Here is a 16,711-nt window from a genome sequence, read left to right on the forward strand (position 1 = left end):
TGACTGTCCCCTTTCTTCCTAAAAGCCCCTAGGGATGTATTAACCTGAGCTTTATGGAGATAAGGCTTAACTCATCATTCTTCATGGACTAGGTCAGGGGCCACTAAGCTCACCCTGAAGCAATAAAGACAAGTCGATGTTGGCATATTTTACAATGGCTACGACCCTGGTGGGGGGATCATGGGGTAATGCTGCCTGATTTAGTAACAGGGCTAATCACAAAGCTGTTTTCCCTTGGTAAGATTCACTTAGACTGAGGACGACTGCCATTTGGTATTACCTTATGCCTGACCTTTTATAAGATTGTGTAATATTATTTTATCAACAGCCATGGTTTTAGACCCCTTTCCTTCTGTTTCGGATACTTTAGTAAAGGATTAGCCTTTATCAACTTTTCTCCTCTTCAGAAATCAATTTCAGGTGACTCTTGATTATTCTTAATCTCCTTCTGATTCCTGCTTCCTCTTCCTTAAAAAAAAAAAAAAAAAAATGGGGCATCAGTTGATTTTTTTCCAAGATAGGGTTCATTCTTGATGGAATGCTGTCATCCAGCCATCAGATGAGCACTCTGTAGGGTATTAAAGTGGTTGATTTTGTTTGATTAAATAGTCATGTTTCTCTCTTTTTAATGATGGGTAGAAATGTCAGTGCGTATGTCCAACCTGGAGAATGACAGAGATGAAAGGGACGACGACAGCCATGAAGACAGAGGCATCAGTGAGTATTCAAGCTGCCTTGCTACAGAATGTGTCGGCAGGAGGCTAATCCAGAAAAAATATTCTTTCTTATATCCTTTTGGCTTGTATTAAAATTTAAGAAGCTTTGACATGGGGTTCTCCCCTCGCCTTTTCATTAGAAAGAAGCGTATATGTTTGCTTTTAGAAAATCTCAAAAGATTTCCTGATGTTCTTTTTTGCATTAAGTGCTTTGTCCTAAAACACCTCATCCTTCCCTTTCTCTCTCCTCCTCATTACCGTCCAGCGTAGGATTTTAGAAAGGGAATCATCAGGTATGCATTTTTTTAATCCCTTAACCAAGATATACAACTAAGGGGGAAAAAGAGTATTTCTTTAACAAAAGAGAACTTCATCAGTATAGAGATAACCTTGGCCTTCAACTGCTTAGAGCATATCTTCTTGATGCATGTTGGAGATATGTAATTTGGGACCTCTCCCTGCCCCATTCCTAAAACCAACTCCCCTAATCCTCAGAATTTTTTTTTAATTACTTATTCTAGCTCTCCACAGAATAACCCCCAGTGTGTGAAAGAGCTCGCTCAGAGAAAACATGCTTGATGTAATAAGGATACTGGCATAAGAGTGACTAACCATCCTTGCCTTCCACAGTCAGCAATACTCGATTTATAGCTGCGGTCATCGAACGACACGCACACAGTCCAGAAAGGAGGCGTCGCTACTGGGGCCGATCGGGCACAGAAAGTGATCATGGTAAGGTCTAGCTTCCTGCACGTGAGGACCCGAGGGACCTGGCGGACTCCCGTGGGCCAGTGCTCACAGCCATCCTTCTCTCTCTTTCCTACTCTGTGCTCAAGTAAATTATTTTGACCTAGTTTCCCAAAAAGACACATTGCAACACAACACTTATATAAGAGCCCAAGGGTAGTTTTCCATATGCGTCAGCACTCCCAGGCTTAAACGAGTGACCTCTGGGCGCACAGACTGCCTCCTAGGTTTTCTCCATGAGTATTGTCTAAATGGAACTTGCTCACCACCCCATTTGACTCTCAGTAAATCGGCACCCTCGTAGGTCCTACTATCCAGTGTTGCTGGTTGGCAAATACCAGCATCATCAAGGGCTCTCTCAGCCAGCCTTGCCTGGGAGGCTCAGGAAAAGCTTCATTAAGGAGACATTTGCACCATGCCCTGAAGGATGATTAAAGAAAGGATAGAGGCAAAAGGACTGGTGTGTACAAAGTCATGGAGTTGTGTAAAGTGCCTGTAAGATGCCCAGGAGGGTTTGAGGATGAATTGTGAAGAGGTGCTGAGTGACAGGTGAGCTATGAATTATGAAATCTGTGTGCCGTACCAAAGACTTGGCCAACAGATAGCTTCTCACCTTCTCGGTGTCCATATGGCTTGTTGTCACAGAGAACAGCAGATGTATTCTGCTCTCTTAAGTATCACTGCCACAGTTCCACAAAAATGTAACAAGTGGTAGGATTTTTCCTATAATTGTAAAATCTTTTTATTTTTCATATAGCTGTTTAATTTCTCAGAAATCTTTATTTTCTTCCCAGAATCAATTTTTTAAAATGCATAAATAATGTATGTATGCCTTTAGACTCTGCTTTCTCCAAATCTACTCTGAAAAAAAAAACATGTCTTCAAACAGGATGTTCCCACACCTGTGCTAAAAAATGCAGGAGTGGGTATTCCTCAGAGCAACCGATGTGCCCTTTCATATCACAGCCAGGTATTCAGACTCCCTCTGGAAAACCGGAGAAGTAAAGCTCTGATTTGTAGATTGGAGACTTCATTTGGGCTTTGAATGACATTGTTTTCACCAACTAAATAGAAACTTCAGGTTTCTATGGAGAGTTCGAGCACAACTTAAATTTTTCAGTTTCTTTGACTTTCTGCCTTTTTTCCCTAAAAACCTTTGAACATTCATAAATGCATTCTGCCAGGCAGTTCTGTGCCTCTTCTCCTTTGAATAATAAAACAGGTTTGAGGCTACTAAAGTTCAACAGAAATAATTTCTTATTCAGCAGAAATACTAAGTCTCCTCTCCTCTCTCTCTCTTCTCTCTCCTCTCTCTTGTGTGTCTCTCTCTCTCTCTCTCTCTCTCTCTCTCTCTCTCTCTCTCTCTCTCTCTCTCTCTCTCTCTTTCTCTCCCTCCCTTCCTCCCTCCCTGTCTCCTTTCCTCCTTTCTGCCCTCTCTCCTTCCTTCCTTTCTGCCCTCTCTCCCTCTCTTCCCCCCATAGAAATTGCTTCAATGCAAAATTGGAATTCTGAGTGACATTGATGATCCATTAGCTCTCCCATTGTCTTAGGAAAATGGCACATGAAGCAACAGCTTAGACAAAAGGAATAATGCAGTGTCAGTATCTGAAAGCCAAAGAATCTAGCTAAGGGCTCGCTTTCTTTCATTTTTCACAATAATTGGATCCCTGTTATCCCCAAGGAATGAAAAATAGTTTGTCATGCAGACAGAATGCAACACAAAAAGAAGTGGAAGACATTGGCGTTCCACATAATTCCAGATGCACCACAAAATCAGTAGCATTTAGCTGCATGTTGTCACATCCCTGACCTGTATGGTGGGTCACAAAAATTGGCAGCATCAAGTTAATGTCTTTGTGATGCGTAGAGGGTAAGCCACATGTGCACATTAAAACAAGGATCTAATCCAATTGTTCTGTCAGCACGCTGCTTGCTCATCTGCGTGTTCTTCTATTTGATTACTGCACTGGGTATCTGCTGTTGGCTAGGAACAGGGGAGGGGGTTACGGAAGGAGAGGTGTCATTCCTGTGAGGCAGCATGATCTAGAAGAGCCTAGAAGATTTTGTCTATCAGAGTTCGCCTGGGATCCTACCTCTCCCGCTCCTTACAAGTTGTAAGACCTTAGCAAAGTCACTTTGGACCTCAGTTTCCTAATTATTAAAGCAGGATTAGAAATTCCTCCCCAGTAAAGTTGTTGTGAGAATTAAATGGAATAAGGTATGGCGGGCACAAGCTCAGGGCTGCTCTCCGCACCTCCATACACACTCTGCCCTCACGGAATGGATAGTCTAGGAGGACACCCTAAATGAATGCACGTATTCATAAGACTGAGAAAAGGCTGAGTATGCCAGCTTTTTTAAAGGAGTGGAGCAAAGGAGAAGATGGGGAGATAGTCCTCTTTTATCTGCAGGTAAATCGTGAAAGATCCCAAGGGGAAAGTGGCATCGGTGCTGGCCTTGGACTTCTGGGATTGTAGCCCACGGTGTGCACCCAGCGAGTGTATTTCCATGAGAGTCCTTTGGTCTGATACACAAAAGGGCACTCAGAAGAATAAAATAGATAAATACATAAGTACTGAACAGACTAGACTTTTGTGGTGCGGTTCAGGTATGTGATGTTCCCAGAATTAAAACTGTTACCAGGCTAATCTTGGAAGCTTTCAGGCTGCATTTTTTTATTTAGAAATATTTTGTGTGGCCAATGGAGTTTCATATTTCAGAGAAATCTAATTTTAATTTTTGTATCTTAAAAAAACTATTCAAAATAAGAGTAGTTTTTGAAAAGTAGGATCATCGTTGTCAGTATTCTGAGACCACTTAGAATGATTGTTTTCAGCACTCAGCTATTAACTGTTACTGTCACACGTGGGGGTTAAAAACAGTTACTACCTGTCTATGCTTTTAATTATATCTGCTCTGCCCGTTATGTCTCTTGAAAATACAATGTTCTGTCTAATCATCTACTGGCTTATCTTTAAGTTAAAAACCACCAATATATATTTGTTCCTCGTGAATCTATGTTTTGCTTACCATCTCATTAGAAACTTTATGCGTATGTATATTGAACAGTATTTTTTCTTTGTAAAAGGGAGATTTCCCCCTAGTGAAGCAAATTCCAAGATTCAAAAGGCAAATGCTGAACCTCGTAAACCTGGTCAAGAACTGCAGAGTGCAGGGTGAGACCATTTTCTAAAGGTACAGATGTTGTCCTGCAGTTACTCTCTGTGACCACAAGGTGGTGAATGAGTTCCCAGAGGGACCTAACATCCCTAACCATCAGGAGAGGTTTCTTAGGAACCAGCAGCTAAATATATAAGCAGAATACCAAAGAACCAAAGTCTAATCTTGACTCTTTTATTTATAATGGATGCCTGACCTTTTTCCTGAGACTGTTTCTTGCTTAAGATTGTCTTTGCAGAGATTTTTTTTTCTGCATACACCTTTGGATAGTAAAATTTTTTCTTTGAAAGTGTTTGTGAATATCCTTTGTGTTTTAAATAGTGCTTCCTGCTCCATGAGTCAGAGACTGAGTCTGTCTTATTCATCACTGTTCCCAGTGCTCAACATAATTGCCTGGCACTGAGTAAACAATTAATTTGTTAAGTGAGGGTATGTGTTTGGCTTTTTCCTGCTTCTCCACATCTTGTTATTCCCTTCCTCAAGACTTTCATTAATTTCTGAGATAAGGGGAAGCCTAAATAAGTTACAGAGGGGTTGAGCAAATTAAACAGAATGGCCCCAGAGTAAGAGGTTTACTTTGGAAGGGCTTCTGCTGGGATTCACATCAAAAAGCATCAGGAGAAGGGGGAGGGGGGAGTACCACCAAGTTGCCTCAGGGACAGCTACACTATTTCCACCACTGTGGGCCTGTGACCAGTCCGGTTCAGATCTTCCCCGGACCCTAAGTCAGAACCGCTGGGTAGGGCCAGTGAATCCTAGAATGTCTTCATTATTAGATGAGACTGAGGAATGTCACCACAGATAACTAAAAAACATATTTGATGGCTTTGCTTTGGGAATATAGTATGTGATTTTTTTTTTTTTTAATTAAGTGCCTTTGTGTGATGCATCATGTTGAATATTAGTACAAAGATAAGTAAATCCTTGTGCTTCAAGGAAGAATTTGCTAATGGACAAGACGGCCCTATATTTTATTATACTATGGTAAAATCTAAGACAGAGATGTATACAGCATGCCATTTAAACACACAGAAGGGACACCAGACCCCACGTGGGTTGGCACGACTGGGGATTGCGGGGGTTGGTTGGCAGTTCTTCCCAGAGAAGACCTTCAAACTGAAGCATGAAGCACAATAGCAAGATGAGGGAAGGCGGGAAGGTGAGCCAGGCAGAAAGGCCATCATGAATGTGAAAATGAATTATCAGTTTCTGTGGGTACATATAAATGAGCAGAGACAGGAGGCAATCCAGCAGTATTTGGAGGCGAGATGAAGACAACGTAGCAGTAAAGCTTGGTCAGAAATAATCAACACAGACTACCGAAGTTTTGCTAAAATCGTGTTTTCCTCTTTGGTCTCTTATATGCAGTGCATAAGGCGGTTTATGCATACGTAGCTCTTTGTCCCTGAGGCTTTAGAGCCTACCATCCAGTCCTGCATTCTAGACTTAGCACCGCCAAAGCCAAAAAGCTAAACTCACTCAGGCTCCTGATCTCTTAATCTAGGGTGAAGGCATCACAATTTCCCCAGCCTCTAACCTAGAAATCTTGACATTCGAGAATGTCAGCTTCCCTGGCATCTGCATCAGACAAGTCCATTTAGTCACCAAATCCAGCCTCCTCTGCACTCGAACACTCTCTCGAACCCAGCGGCTGCTCCACTTAAACGCTACAACTGTCTCACTTCAGATCCTCTGTCCCACACCGTCTCCTGCAGCTAATGCTCCAGACCCCTGTCCTCTGAGCCTCTCATCCCTCTTTCCTTCTGTCCAGCCTCCTCATTGCCATTCCCCCACCCTGCTTTCCCATTACTAAATCCTAACCTGTAGCTTCGACCAGCCTTGCTGACCTGGTCTGCCTGCCTGTCTAGCATGTTTCCCATGTCTTCCCACACACCAAGCTTTTCACCATTGCCCAAAGCTACTAGAGCCTTTCAGGCTGCTGTGTCTTTGCATGTGCTCATCTCCCTGCCTGTGACACCTTTCCTCCACCTTTTTCGTTTCCTAATGAACAACCTCTCTCACATGAGGGCCACCCTGAATGTCACCTCCTCAAGTTTCCTAAGCCAAGTTAGTCGGCTTTGGTATTCTTTCTGGAAGGCCTCTGTTTTTGCACCCATGTGTTCCCTTCTTGACTGGGCTTCTCAGGAGCCGGGGCCTCACCTTACCCCCTTTTCTGCTGAACCTCTAGCCTGGCACCTGGCACCACTCACTAATGACAGACACATGCATCAGTGAACTCTCCCTCTTTTGCTCCGACTTCTCAAGACATCTCCACATTTGTGACTCACAGACTCTCAAAATCAAGGTGTCCAAAAACAGAATTCATTTCCTTATCTGAGTCTTGGAATCTCCAGGTCTCCCAATCTTATCATACTGACTCAAAGTCACAGTTGCCTTTAACCACCCCTCGCCCCTACAGCCCCCACGTGTAATTGCGTACCAACTTCTATTGTTTCCACCCCTGAGATATCTTCTAAATCTGTCCGATCCCGTACTCCTAGATTGAAATCATCTCGCATCTGGGCTGTTGCAATAACCTTCTAACTGCCCACTATCTCTTTTTTTCTTCTTCTTCCAAGCTGCCACCAGAACTCCCTTAAAACACAGAAATGATCATGTCACTAGGGGATGAGGAGTGGTGTTCAAAATCTATTGTCTCTTCATTTTCTGTGTTTGGGCTTTAACCCACCCTTCCCCCATCCATCTGCCTTATTCTCCAACTACTTGCTAGCACTCATCCTAGGCACATGGAATAGGAATGGCCCCAGGTTTTCACACCCCTGTGGCTTGTGCTCATCTGTTCTTCTGTGCATATCCACTTTCCAAACCCTTACTCACCCATGTAAGTCCAACTAAAATATAAGTTCAATGCAACTTTCTCATTCCTTAGGCTGAAGTAGTTATTCCCTGTTCCGATTTCAATTATACTTCAACCAAAGCACTTTCCATTATCTGCATTAGAGTAAACCTAGCTTCATGAATATCTGTCTCATACTTGTTTATGAAATCCTCAAGGAAAAGACACATCTCTTATTCATATTTCATAGTCTCCCCCTGTAGCCCCATAATGGTCTTCAATAAATGAATAATTGACTTGAGCTGTGTTCATACTCATTTTATTTCTCAAGCACTAGCTTTTGAGCTCTTTGTGCAGGGACCCTGTTTTTGTCTTGCTGTCTCCTGTGGTGTCCTGCATGGTGTCTTGTACATAGTAGGTGCCCAGTGAGTGTTTGTTGAGTTGACTGACTTAAATAATGGTCATTTGAGTAATGTTTCATTGAGGAGAGAGACTTGCCTTTCTCATTTTTGCACGGAGCATACATTTTCAACCCCCAGCTACTGTTGCTTGGCCATGTGCAAGCACATCAATTTTGCAGTCACAAATGTGACTAGCACTACCCACGGGTGAGTGCTGATGGATGCTAACTGTAGATGCAGTGGAAATATTAATGAGCTGTCACTTCACAAAAAATTTAAAGGGGATTTTTGCAATATTTAAAAACATGCCAGGGTTCTTGGAATGGAATCCTTTGATCAGCAAGGGCATTTTCTTCTGAAACATGTATTACTTAGAATACCAAAAGAAATTAATCTTTAAATACAGTGAACTAGCTTACACAGAGAATAGTTGATTCCTTTGCTAGTTGCTGTGGGTGTATGTGGAGTTAGTGTTTCATTACTAGAACTTTAGGCAAGTTCGTTAACCTCTCCAATCATCATTTCCCTCACTTATAAAATGGGTGTTAAAATATATGCCTTATTAGTATGCAAGAATTACATGACATCAGTGCCTGACATGGAGTATATTTACAGATGATGGTGGCAGTTATTTTCTTCTTTGGTGTCATATTCAGGCATTTTAAAGTCCAGTTTCCCCCACTGATCTGAGTCCTGTTAGAACCTTTTTCTCAAAGCTGCCTTTTTTTCCTTCTTTGTTTTTTTAAAAAAATTTTTCTCTTTAAAATAAAAAATAGTCTTAATCTTAGTTTTTGTTTTGTTGGTTTGGGAAAAGGGTTATTGTATATATTTTATTTATCATGCTTTCCTAGTTGTCTAAAATGCTTAGGTATTTCTCATGTAATTGTTTTAAGAAAGAAACAGTCAACAAAAGATCTCTTTAAAAATAAGTCACTTCACCGTCTGCTGACAGCCTGCAAGTGTTTACACCTATGTAGCACAAAGGTAGGAACATTCCCCTGGTGCCTAGAAATCTTAAGTGACATCTCCTCCCTGCATCTGGAAGCTCTCAGTTGCTTGTGTGTTTTGTTCATTTTCTAGGCTACAGTACCATGAGCCCACAGGAAGACAGTGAAAACCCTCCATGCAACAATGACCCATTGTCGGCAGGAGTCGATGTGGGGAACCACGATGAGGACTTGGACCTGGACACCCCACCTCAGACCGCAGCCCTGCTAAGCAATAAGTTCCACCACTACCGCTTACACCACCCCACGCTCCATCACAGCCACCACTTACAGGCGGCGGTGACAGTCCACACCGTGGATGCAGAATGCTAACAGCCCCCTCACCTCCGTGAGAAGAGGCGATCTGGGAGATATAGAACATTCTGGAGGGGAAAAGAGCCAGCATAAAATCCACAGCAAGAAACCCCTTGTGTTAGGGCTCTGACTGGAGCGATTTAACTCATTTCCTGGCTATTAACATGTTTCGAAACAAGAGGAAAAAAAAAAAAAAAACCAGCAAAATCCCACTTGTGCAGGTGCGAGGCTGGTTCTGGGGTAGAGGGGAAATTAGCCTGATTAATGAACCTGCCATAACCCTCACAGAATGGAACAGAAAGCAAACCTCCAAACATAGTGACGAAACCCATAAATGAAACATTGGGAACCTTCGTTAAGCTGAGCCAGAGGAATGTCGCAGGGAGCCAGAAGCATTCGGCTCTCCTTAACTGGAAGAGAGAAAAATGCGCTCAACTGGAGACTGGGATTGTGGCACATTCCGACAGAAACGTGTGCTTTGAAGATTCCACTTTGTTTCTTAGCGGTACCTAGAAACCACCATTGCTGTATGGAACTCATATTAAGCTCTAAATGATGCATCTCAAAATTTCTAAGTAAAGGATTATTTTTCTACTATTTATTGAACTTTCAAATATTCTCAAACTTTGGGGGAAAGAAAAGGAGACACATGAGAAAATTTCAGCAATTATCCTTAGCTGTTTTGTGTGTAATGAAGTGGTTCTTTGACTAAGGAGCTCTATTTCTTATTTAACTGATATCATCCCACTGCCCCGCTCCACAAAATGGGAAAATGAAGAAATCTTTCTCTCCGACTTGTTTACGTACATTTTCTTTAGAACATTATTTCCTGGAAACACATCTTTATTTCTAATGCAGTATTCTTTCTGTGTTTGACAGAGGTGGGGAGGGGCGGAGAAATCCAAGAGGCTTTTAAAGACATGTTTCTTTTTGACGCATTTCCACTCCCCATACAATGCTTTTCTTAGGTTTCTGCGAAACCTAATGTTACAACCCCAGCCTTTCAGCTAAGGGAGGGTTGTATTTATTTTCCTTGTTTCAGAGACTATAATAAAATTTTAAATGTCCCATTTTGATTCTGAGCATATCGAATAAAGGAAGAAGTTTTTAAAATTTGAAATTTTGATTGTATGTTAAAGATTTCTTTTGAAATCATAGTTCAGAGCTGCTGCCAGTTATCCAAGAAGTTATCCACCAAACTGCTTTGTGATGTGTACAGAGATTAATCAAATCTGGCTAATAAAACATGGGGCATTGTAATTTTAAAGTAGTGTCCTAATTGCAGTGATGTATTTTAGATTCACATTTTGTGATTCCAATATGTTATAAAGGCATTCTTGCACCGTGTGGTAAATCTCCATTTATATGTAGTTGGGAAAAAATTCACTGAATAATGTTTTAATGATAGGGTATTATGATATAATGTAAAAAAAAAAATTGGTTCTTCAGCAGTACGGGAAGTTAACTATGTGTGCTATCAGGAATCCCCCCCTTTTGTACTATATATAAAATTGCAGTCTAGTGAAATAAACTGTATGAACGGACAGTTTTAGTGGTTATAGTGATTTGTTAATGTACCGTTTCTTGTGCCTCAACGCAAATTACATTCACTTTGTAACCTAGAGATCAGCTGCCAGACTGAAAGTCGGCCTTCTTTCAGAGCTGCAGTCAAATTTAGGGGCTTCTTGACCATCTTGATTATGCAAAGAAATTTAAGAATGTAATGGGATAAAAATAAAAGCAAGTATTTCAAAATGTGTGGAATGTAGCTCCCCTTCCTGAGCATCTAAATTCATGTAATTAATACTTAATAAATGGTTATTCTCTAACTGCTGGAAGAAATGGATGACTTTTCTGTCTTCCCAGAAAATTAAACTTCTCCACGGGATACTGGATTGTTTTTGTAAGTTGAGAAACTTTGTGTTATGACACTAGCTTCTTGGGGGGCATCGGGGTGGGACATGGTGTTTTTAAGAAAAGAATCACAAAACTTAGAGCTTAAAAAAAATTATCTTACAGCCTATTCGCATATAATAACAAATTCATTTTGTGTCTTTTGTGATAAGTATCTCCCGTATCTTGAACTCCGGGGGAAAGCAATCGAATGCTTGTACCTGAATGAGAACATAACTGTGTTTTTCAGTTCCCGTAGAGGTTCATGAAGTTTGGGTGGAAATTTTGATCAAGTTTACCATTTGTCTTTTTTCCTAAGCGCTGTATATAATGTTTAAATATTTGTTGTTCTTATTGTTATTTAAAAGGAAAAATGTTTTTGGAAACTCTTCACATGGTGTGACTGGTCTTGTTGCCTTTTCTTCTGCAATACTATGGCTTCGTTAGACGTGAGTCTTTCCTGACCTGCTGGAGGGAGGTCCTGTAGGTGCCATCTCAATGCCTATGACCAACATCACTTACCAGTGTCAACAACCACCAAGAGCTAAAGGGGTTCCAGGTCATTTTATGTAGCTAGAAAGGGAAATGTGCTGTTTGCGGCCCAAGTAAAACATGGCTCAGACCCATACTAGTCCTCGTGGTATATATTAATCTGCTTTTCAGATACGTTATTCTAGGAATTTTGGAAAATTCCATTTTTCTTCTACTTCTTAATCTGAAGTCTCAATAAACCTCATTAATATTTTTTATTTGACAAACTGTCAGATTTATGCAGACAAGTTTATTTTGCATGTCAGAGTGACTGGTGTATGGGCAGAAATCCCAGGAGATTGCTTAAGTTTGTTTCCCTGTGGCAATGGACAGCTCTCATCATTATGTTTTTTAAATGCATATCTGGTAGAATACGCAAATCAAAATGGACGAGCCCAACTTCATCTGCGTCTTTTGTCGTCTGTTTCTGAACAGAGGAGTGGTGATTTTCCTGGCTGAAATACAATGCCATATTCAGAATCTTTTCTAATTTTTCAGTAAAAAAAAAAAAGTTGAAAGATACATTTTTATGGCTATTATTTACAGCTGCATGAGATGATCTGTTTAATGGCTAAGGTGTGTGTCAATATATAGAGATGTTTTTGTGTGTGAGATTTTTCTGTTTTTTCCTTCATCCTCCCTCAGTCCTAAACTGCTCATAGGGTGTTTTCTTCATCCCATAATTGTCTCTTTATGTATTTTTTAAATTCAGTATTACCCCCCTCCTAAGGAGAAAATTTTATTTAATTTAAATTCACCCTAACAGGGAAATTAAATACTAGGGGATAAGATTTTGTTGGATAGGGTGGAGCTTTAGAGGGCTACAAACCACTGTTAATATCTGATTTCTTTCCCTCCCCCAAGAATCAGTTTTTACCTCTTGTGGGCAGTATTTTCCCCATTTGAGCATGTGAGCCTTAAAGTTCTGTCCTTAGCCCCTTTTTCAGTACTTGCTTGGAACGATAGAGCACTGAGTTGAAAGCAAGGAGGCCAGGCGCTAAAACCAAAGTCTGATCCCAGGCTCAGAACTGCCTTGGACTTCATCTCCCTCTCTCATTTCACATCTGGTCAACGACAAGTCCAGAGTCGCTGAGTAAACAACATCACTTGTGTTCGTCTATCCCTTCCCTTTTTGGGAACTGGTTTGTAAGCTGTCTATCTCCTCCACTGAATCAGCGACTTCTAAACGGTTTCCTAGACTCTTTTCTCCAATCTTCATTTATTCAACGAATATTCGTTGAGCTCCTACTACATGTCAAGTATAGTGCTAGGAGCTGAGTATACAGGAGCGAAGTAAGCAGAATGCTCCCTCTCTAACTGAATAATACAGATGTAACTGGATAACAGGGTTGACTTCCCAGTGTTTATCTCACCCTCCCTCCATTGTGTAGCAGTGAATATGATTCCAGGAGTTCACTTCAATCCTAGAGTTGTATTTCTCATTAATTCTACAACAATCACCGTAAACTCATTCTACTTATTTAATCATAACTTGAGACTCAAGGCAACCACCATAAGGCATTTCTTTCGATGACAGGGAGAACATGTGACCTAATCTGAATCATCCTACCTCTGAATTTCCACTAGGAAGTTAGTAAGACCTTTTATGAAAGGTCCTTCATTGTGTAAGGACCTTTAATATGGCATTTTAATATCTGCACCTGAAAGCTTCCAATATAGGCATTAAGCAAGCAAATATAAAATTATAAGTGCAGTTTCAAATACAGCTATTTGCTGCGAAAGCAAAGGAAGTATGATGGACAGAACAGCCCATAAAGGGGAAGCGTAGGCAAAGAAGGAATCTGCTTTAGATGCTCGTGGAAAGCACTTAAGAAGCTGATGTTAAAGCAGCTGCTGAAGAATGAGAAAGCCAGACAGCATGGCAGGGGTACAGTGGATAGGCTAACGTTTCAGGCAGAGAATAGAATATGCAGTGAGTTTGAGATAGAAAATATCATGTCTAGAGCACTGGCCAGCAAAAGAAAGGTAGAATTTAATGAGAATGAAGAGATGGGAAGATGGAGTCCTGTAGGCCATAGAAGGAAGGGAGTCAGTGAAGTAAGTGGGAAGCCAATAAGATCTTGTAAGAGGAAAGGGGGAGGCTACTTTTAAAAGATCGTTATGAGTTGAAAATGGATTGCGTGTAGCAAAAATGGAGATACGATAGGAAACCATCACAAAAGTCTGGGTAAGAAGTGCAAGGTGGTGGCAGTAAAGATGAAGAAAATCAGAATAGTGGAAAGTGCATTTTGGAAGTGGGAACAGCAGAGCTTGGTTGTGGAGAGTTGAGGGAGAGAGATTCCTGACTTGACTGATTGGTGGCCGTACTGCTTTATGTGCTGGGGATTCTGGAGCGGGAACAGTTTGGGGAGAAGAGTAAGGAATGAAGAGTCAATGTGAGGCGTCTAGAAATGTCAAGTTCATCCTGCACACCTCAGCCTAGTGACTACTGATGACTTTGACTCACATCATGCATTTGCACGGTAAGATCTTTTCATGTGGTAATTCATTTAATGTGATTTAGCTCTGATCGGTGAGATATAAGAGCTTTTCAGTCTTACATCTTTACCTACCTAATCCTCTTAGTGGCATTCTCCCTAGTTCATAGTCTGCTTAAATTCAGAACCTCATCCTGCTGTGCTTTGTATACTTCTGCTGTGTTCCAGCCAACTGGTCTGACCAAACGCCTTCTGACTTTCTTGATGTGATACGTGTTTTTATTCATGCTTTGTATGTGTCTGTGGTTTATTTCCCCAGCCTTATTGGGATATAAAGGACATATAAAATTATAAGGTTTAAAGTATACATCATGCTAATTTGATGTATGTATTTGTTGTGAAAGGATTCTCCTCATGTAGTTAACACAACCATTAATTTATTTGTTTATTATTTATTTATTTAGACATTTAGGTTCTCTCTTAGCAAATTTCAATTAGACAGTAGTGTTGTCAACTATAGCCACCGTGTTTTACGTTAGATTCTCAGACTTTATTCTTCTTATAGCTGAAAGTTTGTAACTTTTGCCTACTTTTCTCTATTACCCCTACTCCACTAGCTGCTGGCAGCTACTTTTCTACTCTGTTTCTGTGAATTTGGCTTTTTTTTTTTTTTTTTTTTTAGATTCCACACAGAAGTGATACTGTGCAGTATTTGTCCTCTTCTGTCTAAATTATTTCACTTAGCATAATTTCCTCCAGCTCCATTGCAAATGGCAGGATTTCCTTCTTTCTCATGGCTGAATATTCATGCTTTTTTATTTACTTCTATCTTCTCTTCTACTCTTAAGAGAAATGACTACTCCTCTTACCTTGGCAAGCCTTAATTCAAATACAACTTCTTCCAAGATCAGGTTTATTAACCCCACTTACCGTCTTCTATGCCTAATAAAAAGTGACCTCGGGCCCTCAAATCTCTAAAGCTCTTACTTTTACCCACCAGTCATGAGCTAGTTCTGAAATCTTCACTTAAATGTTCACTGTATTTTCATGCAGTGAACTCATATAGCCTCAACTAGACTTGAGTTATCTAAGGGCAAGGACTATTTCTCATTGCTCTTTATAATGCTCATGGACCATACCCTATACTGTCGCCATAATTGATTAGTTATAACATATAATAATAATACACTATTTAAAGTAGATGAAACAAATTGATTTCTCCAAAATATTTGCTTAATCCATTAGTACAATTCTTTTAAAATGAGGTGTAATTGACATAACATATTAATTTCAAATATACAATGTAATGATTCAATGTTTGTATATATTGCAAAATGATCAGTAAGTCCAGTTAACATCTATCACCGTACATTTTTTTTCTCATGCTGAGAAATTTCAAGATCCACTCTCCTAGCCACTTTCAAATATACAACCCAGTATTTTAATTACAGTCACCATGCTGTACATCACATCCCCAGGACTTATTCATTTTTTAACCGGAAGTTTGTACCATTTGACCCCCTTCACTCCCCACCTCAGGCAGCCAACCAGTTTGTTCTCTATGTCCATGAGCTCGGGTTTTTTTGGTTTTGTTTTTTGAGTGCAACAATTTTTAGCATATTGTACTAACAATTGATACAATGTTACATGTTTGACAGTTTTTTAATGTTATTGCTGATATAAAAACTCTTAACTTCCAAAAGTATAATTTCAGTATACAGGCCTTTAAAATGCTACCTGTATTTTATTATAATAATTTATGTGACATCTACCCACATCTAAGTGCAAAAATAATTCCTTTTGGCTAATTTAAATGTGTAATTACTTTTCCTATAGAATTTTAAATAGCAGTTCTTTGAAGAAGCTTACATGTGAAAGGTTTTCAAATCCTACTTCTCATAAGACTTCTTGTATTTCTTTCTTACTATTCCCATTCAGTTTCTCTGTACTGCTTGATTAAAGTGTTTTATGTAACAATATACCCACCAGGATTACTGCCTTAAATCTTACTTCGGACTAGTGCTTTTGAGGGGAGAATTACATAATAAGAAGCTTGGCTCCCCTACGAAACTATGTTCTTGACTTTCAGGGCTCCTTGGCAGTCCTTTATCCAGACCCAGTTCACTCCGTTACATTCTCTTCAAAATCTGTTCCCAAACGTTTCCACATTCTCCAGCCCTGTACTCTGTCTTGTGACAGCTGCTCTGCAGCTGCCATGCATTCTACCCTCGCATTTGGGCAGAAGTCCCACAACTTCTGTATTTTTCATGTCGGCATCACTCTCAGACATCATCCTGGAAGGCATGGTCCTACTCCTTCTCAGAGCCAACCCACATATTCTTGATCTAGCTGCATCAAATATGCATTTCCTTACTTACTCCTCCCCAGTCAGTGGCTCTTTGAGCCAAAAGAAAACTCAGTTATCCCCTAGCCTACAAATACAAACCTTCCTTAACTTTGCTTTCCTCTCAGATTATTGTTAAATGTTCCTCTGCCTCTCTCGACCAACATTTTAAAATTATAAAATTTTTTAGATTTTTAATCTACAATTAGACCTCTAATTTTGGAGGTCTAGAACTCACCCATGCTGTCTCCTTGCTTCACGCACACCTCCCTGATGGGCTCATCCTTTGCTCTGAGTTCAGCCAGGAGCTATAGAAGCACTTCTCCCAAGGCTCCCTCTCTTTTTTCCCCAAATCTAAAATCT

The 16,711-nt window shown here is 40.4% G+C and overlaps 1 protein-coding gene across 1 annotated transcript in view; it reads left to right on the forward strand.

Moving 5' to 3' along the window:
- Positions 1-10,593, forward strand: part of CACHD1 (cache domain containing 1) — a 213,431-nt gene extending 202,838 nt beyond the window's left edge. The window contains exons 25-27 of the mRNA XM_011369568.2: positions 640-717; positions 1,347-1,448; positions 8,922-10,593. Of these exons, the coding sequence (XP_011367870.1) occupies positions 640-717; positions 1,347-1,448; positions 8,922-9,160 (419 nt within the window). The 3' untranslated portion in view covers positions 9,161-10,593. The remainder of the gene's footprint in view (positions 1-639; positions 718-1,346; positions 1,449-8,921) is intronic.
- Positions 10,594-16,711: the final 6,118 nt, after the last annotated feature.

The sequence above is a fragment of the Pteropus vampyrus genome, unplaced genomic scaffold (genome assembly GCF_000151845.1).
Source record: "Pteropus vampyrus isolate Shadow unplaced genomic scaffold, Pvam_2.0 Scaffold151, whole genome shotgun sequence".
Taxonomy (NCBI): Eukaryota; Metazoa; Chordata; class Mammalia; order Chiroptera; family Pteropodidae; genus Pteropus; species Pteropus vampyrus.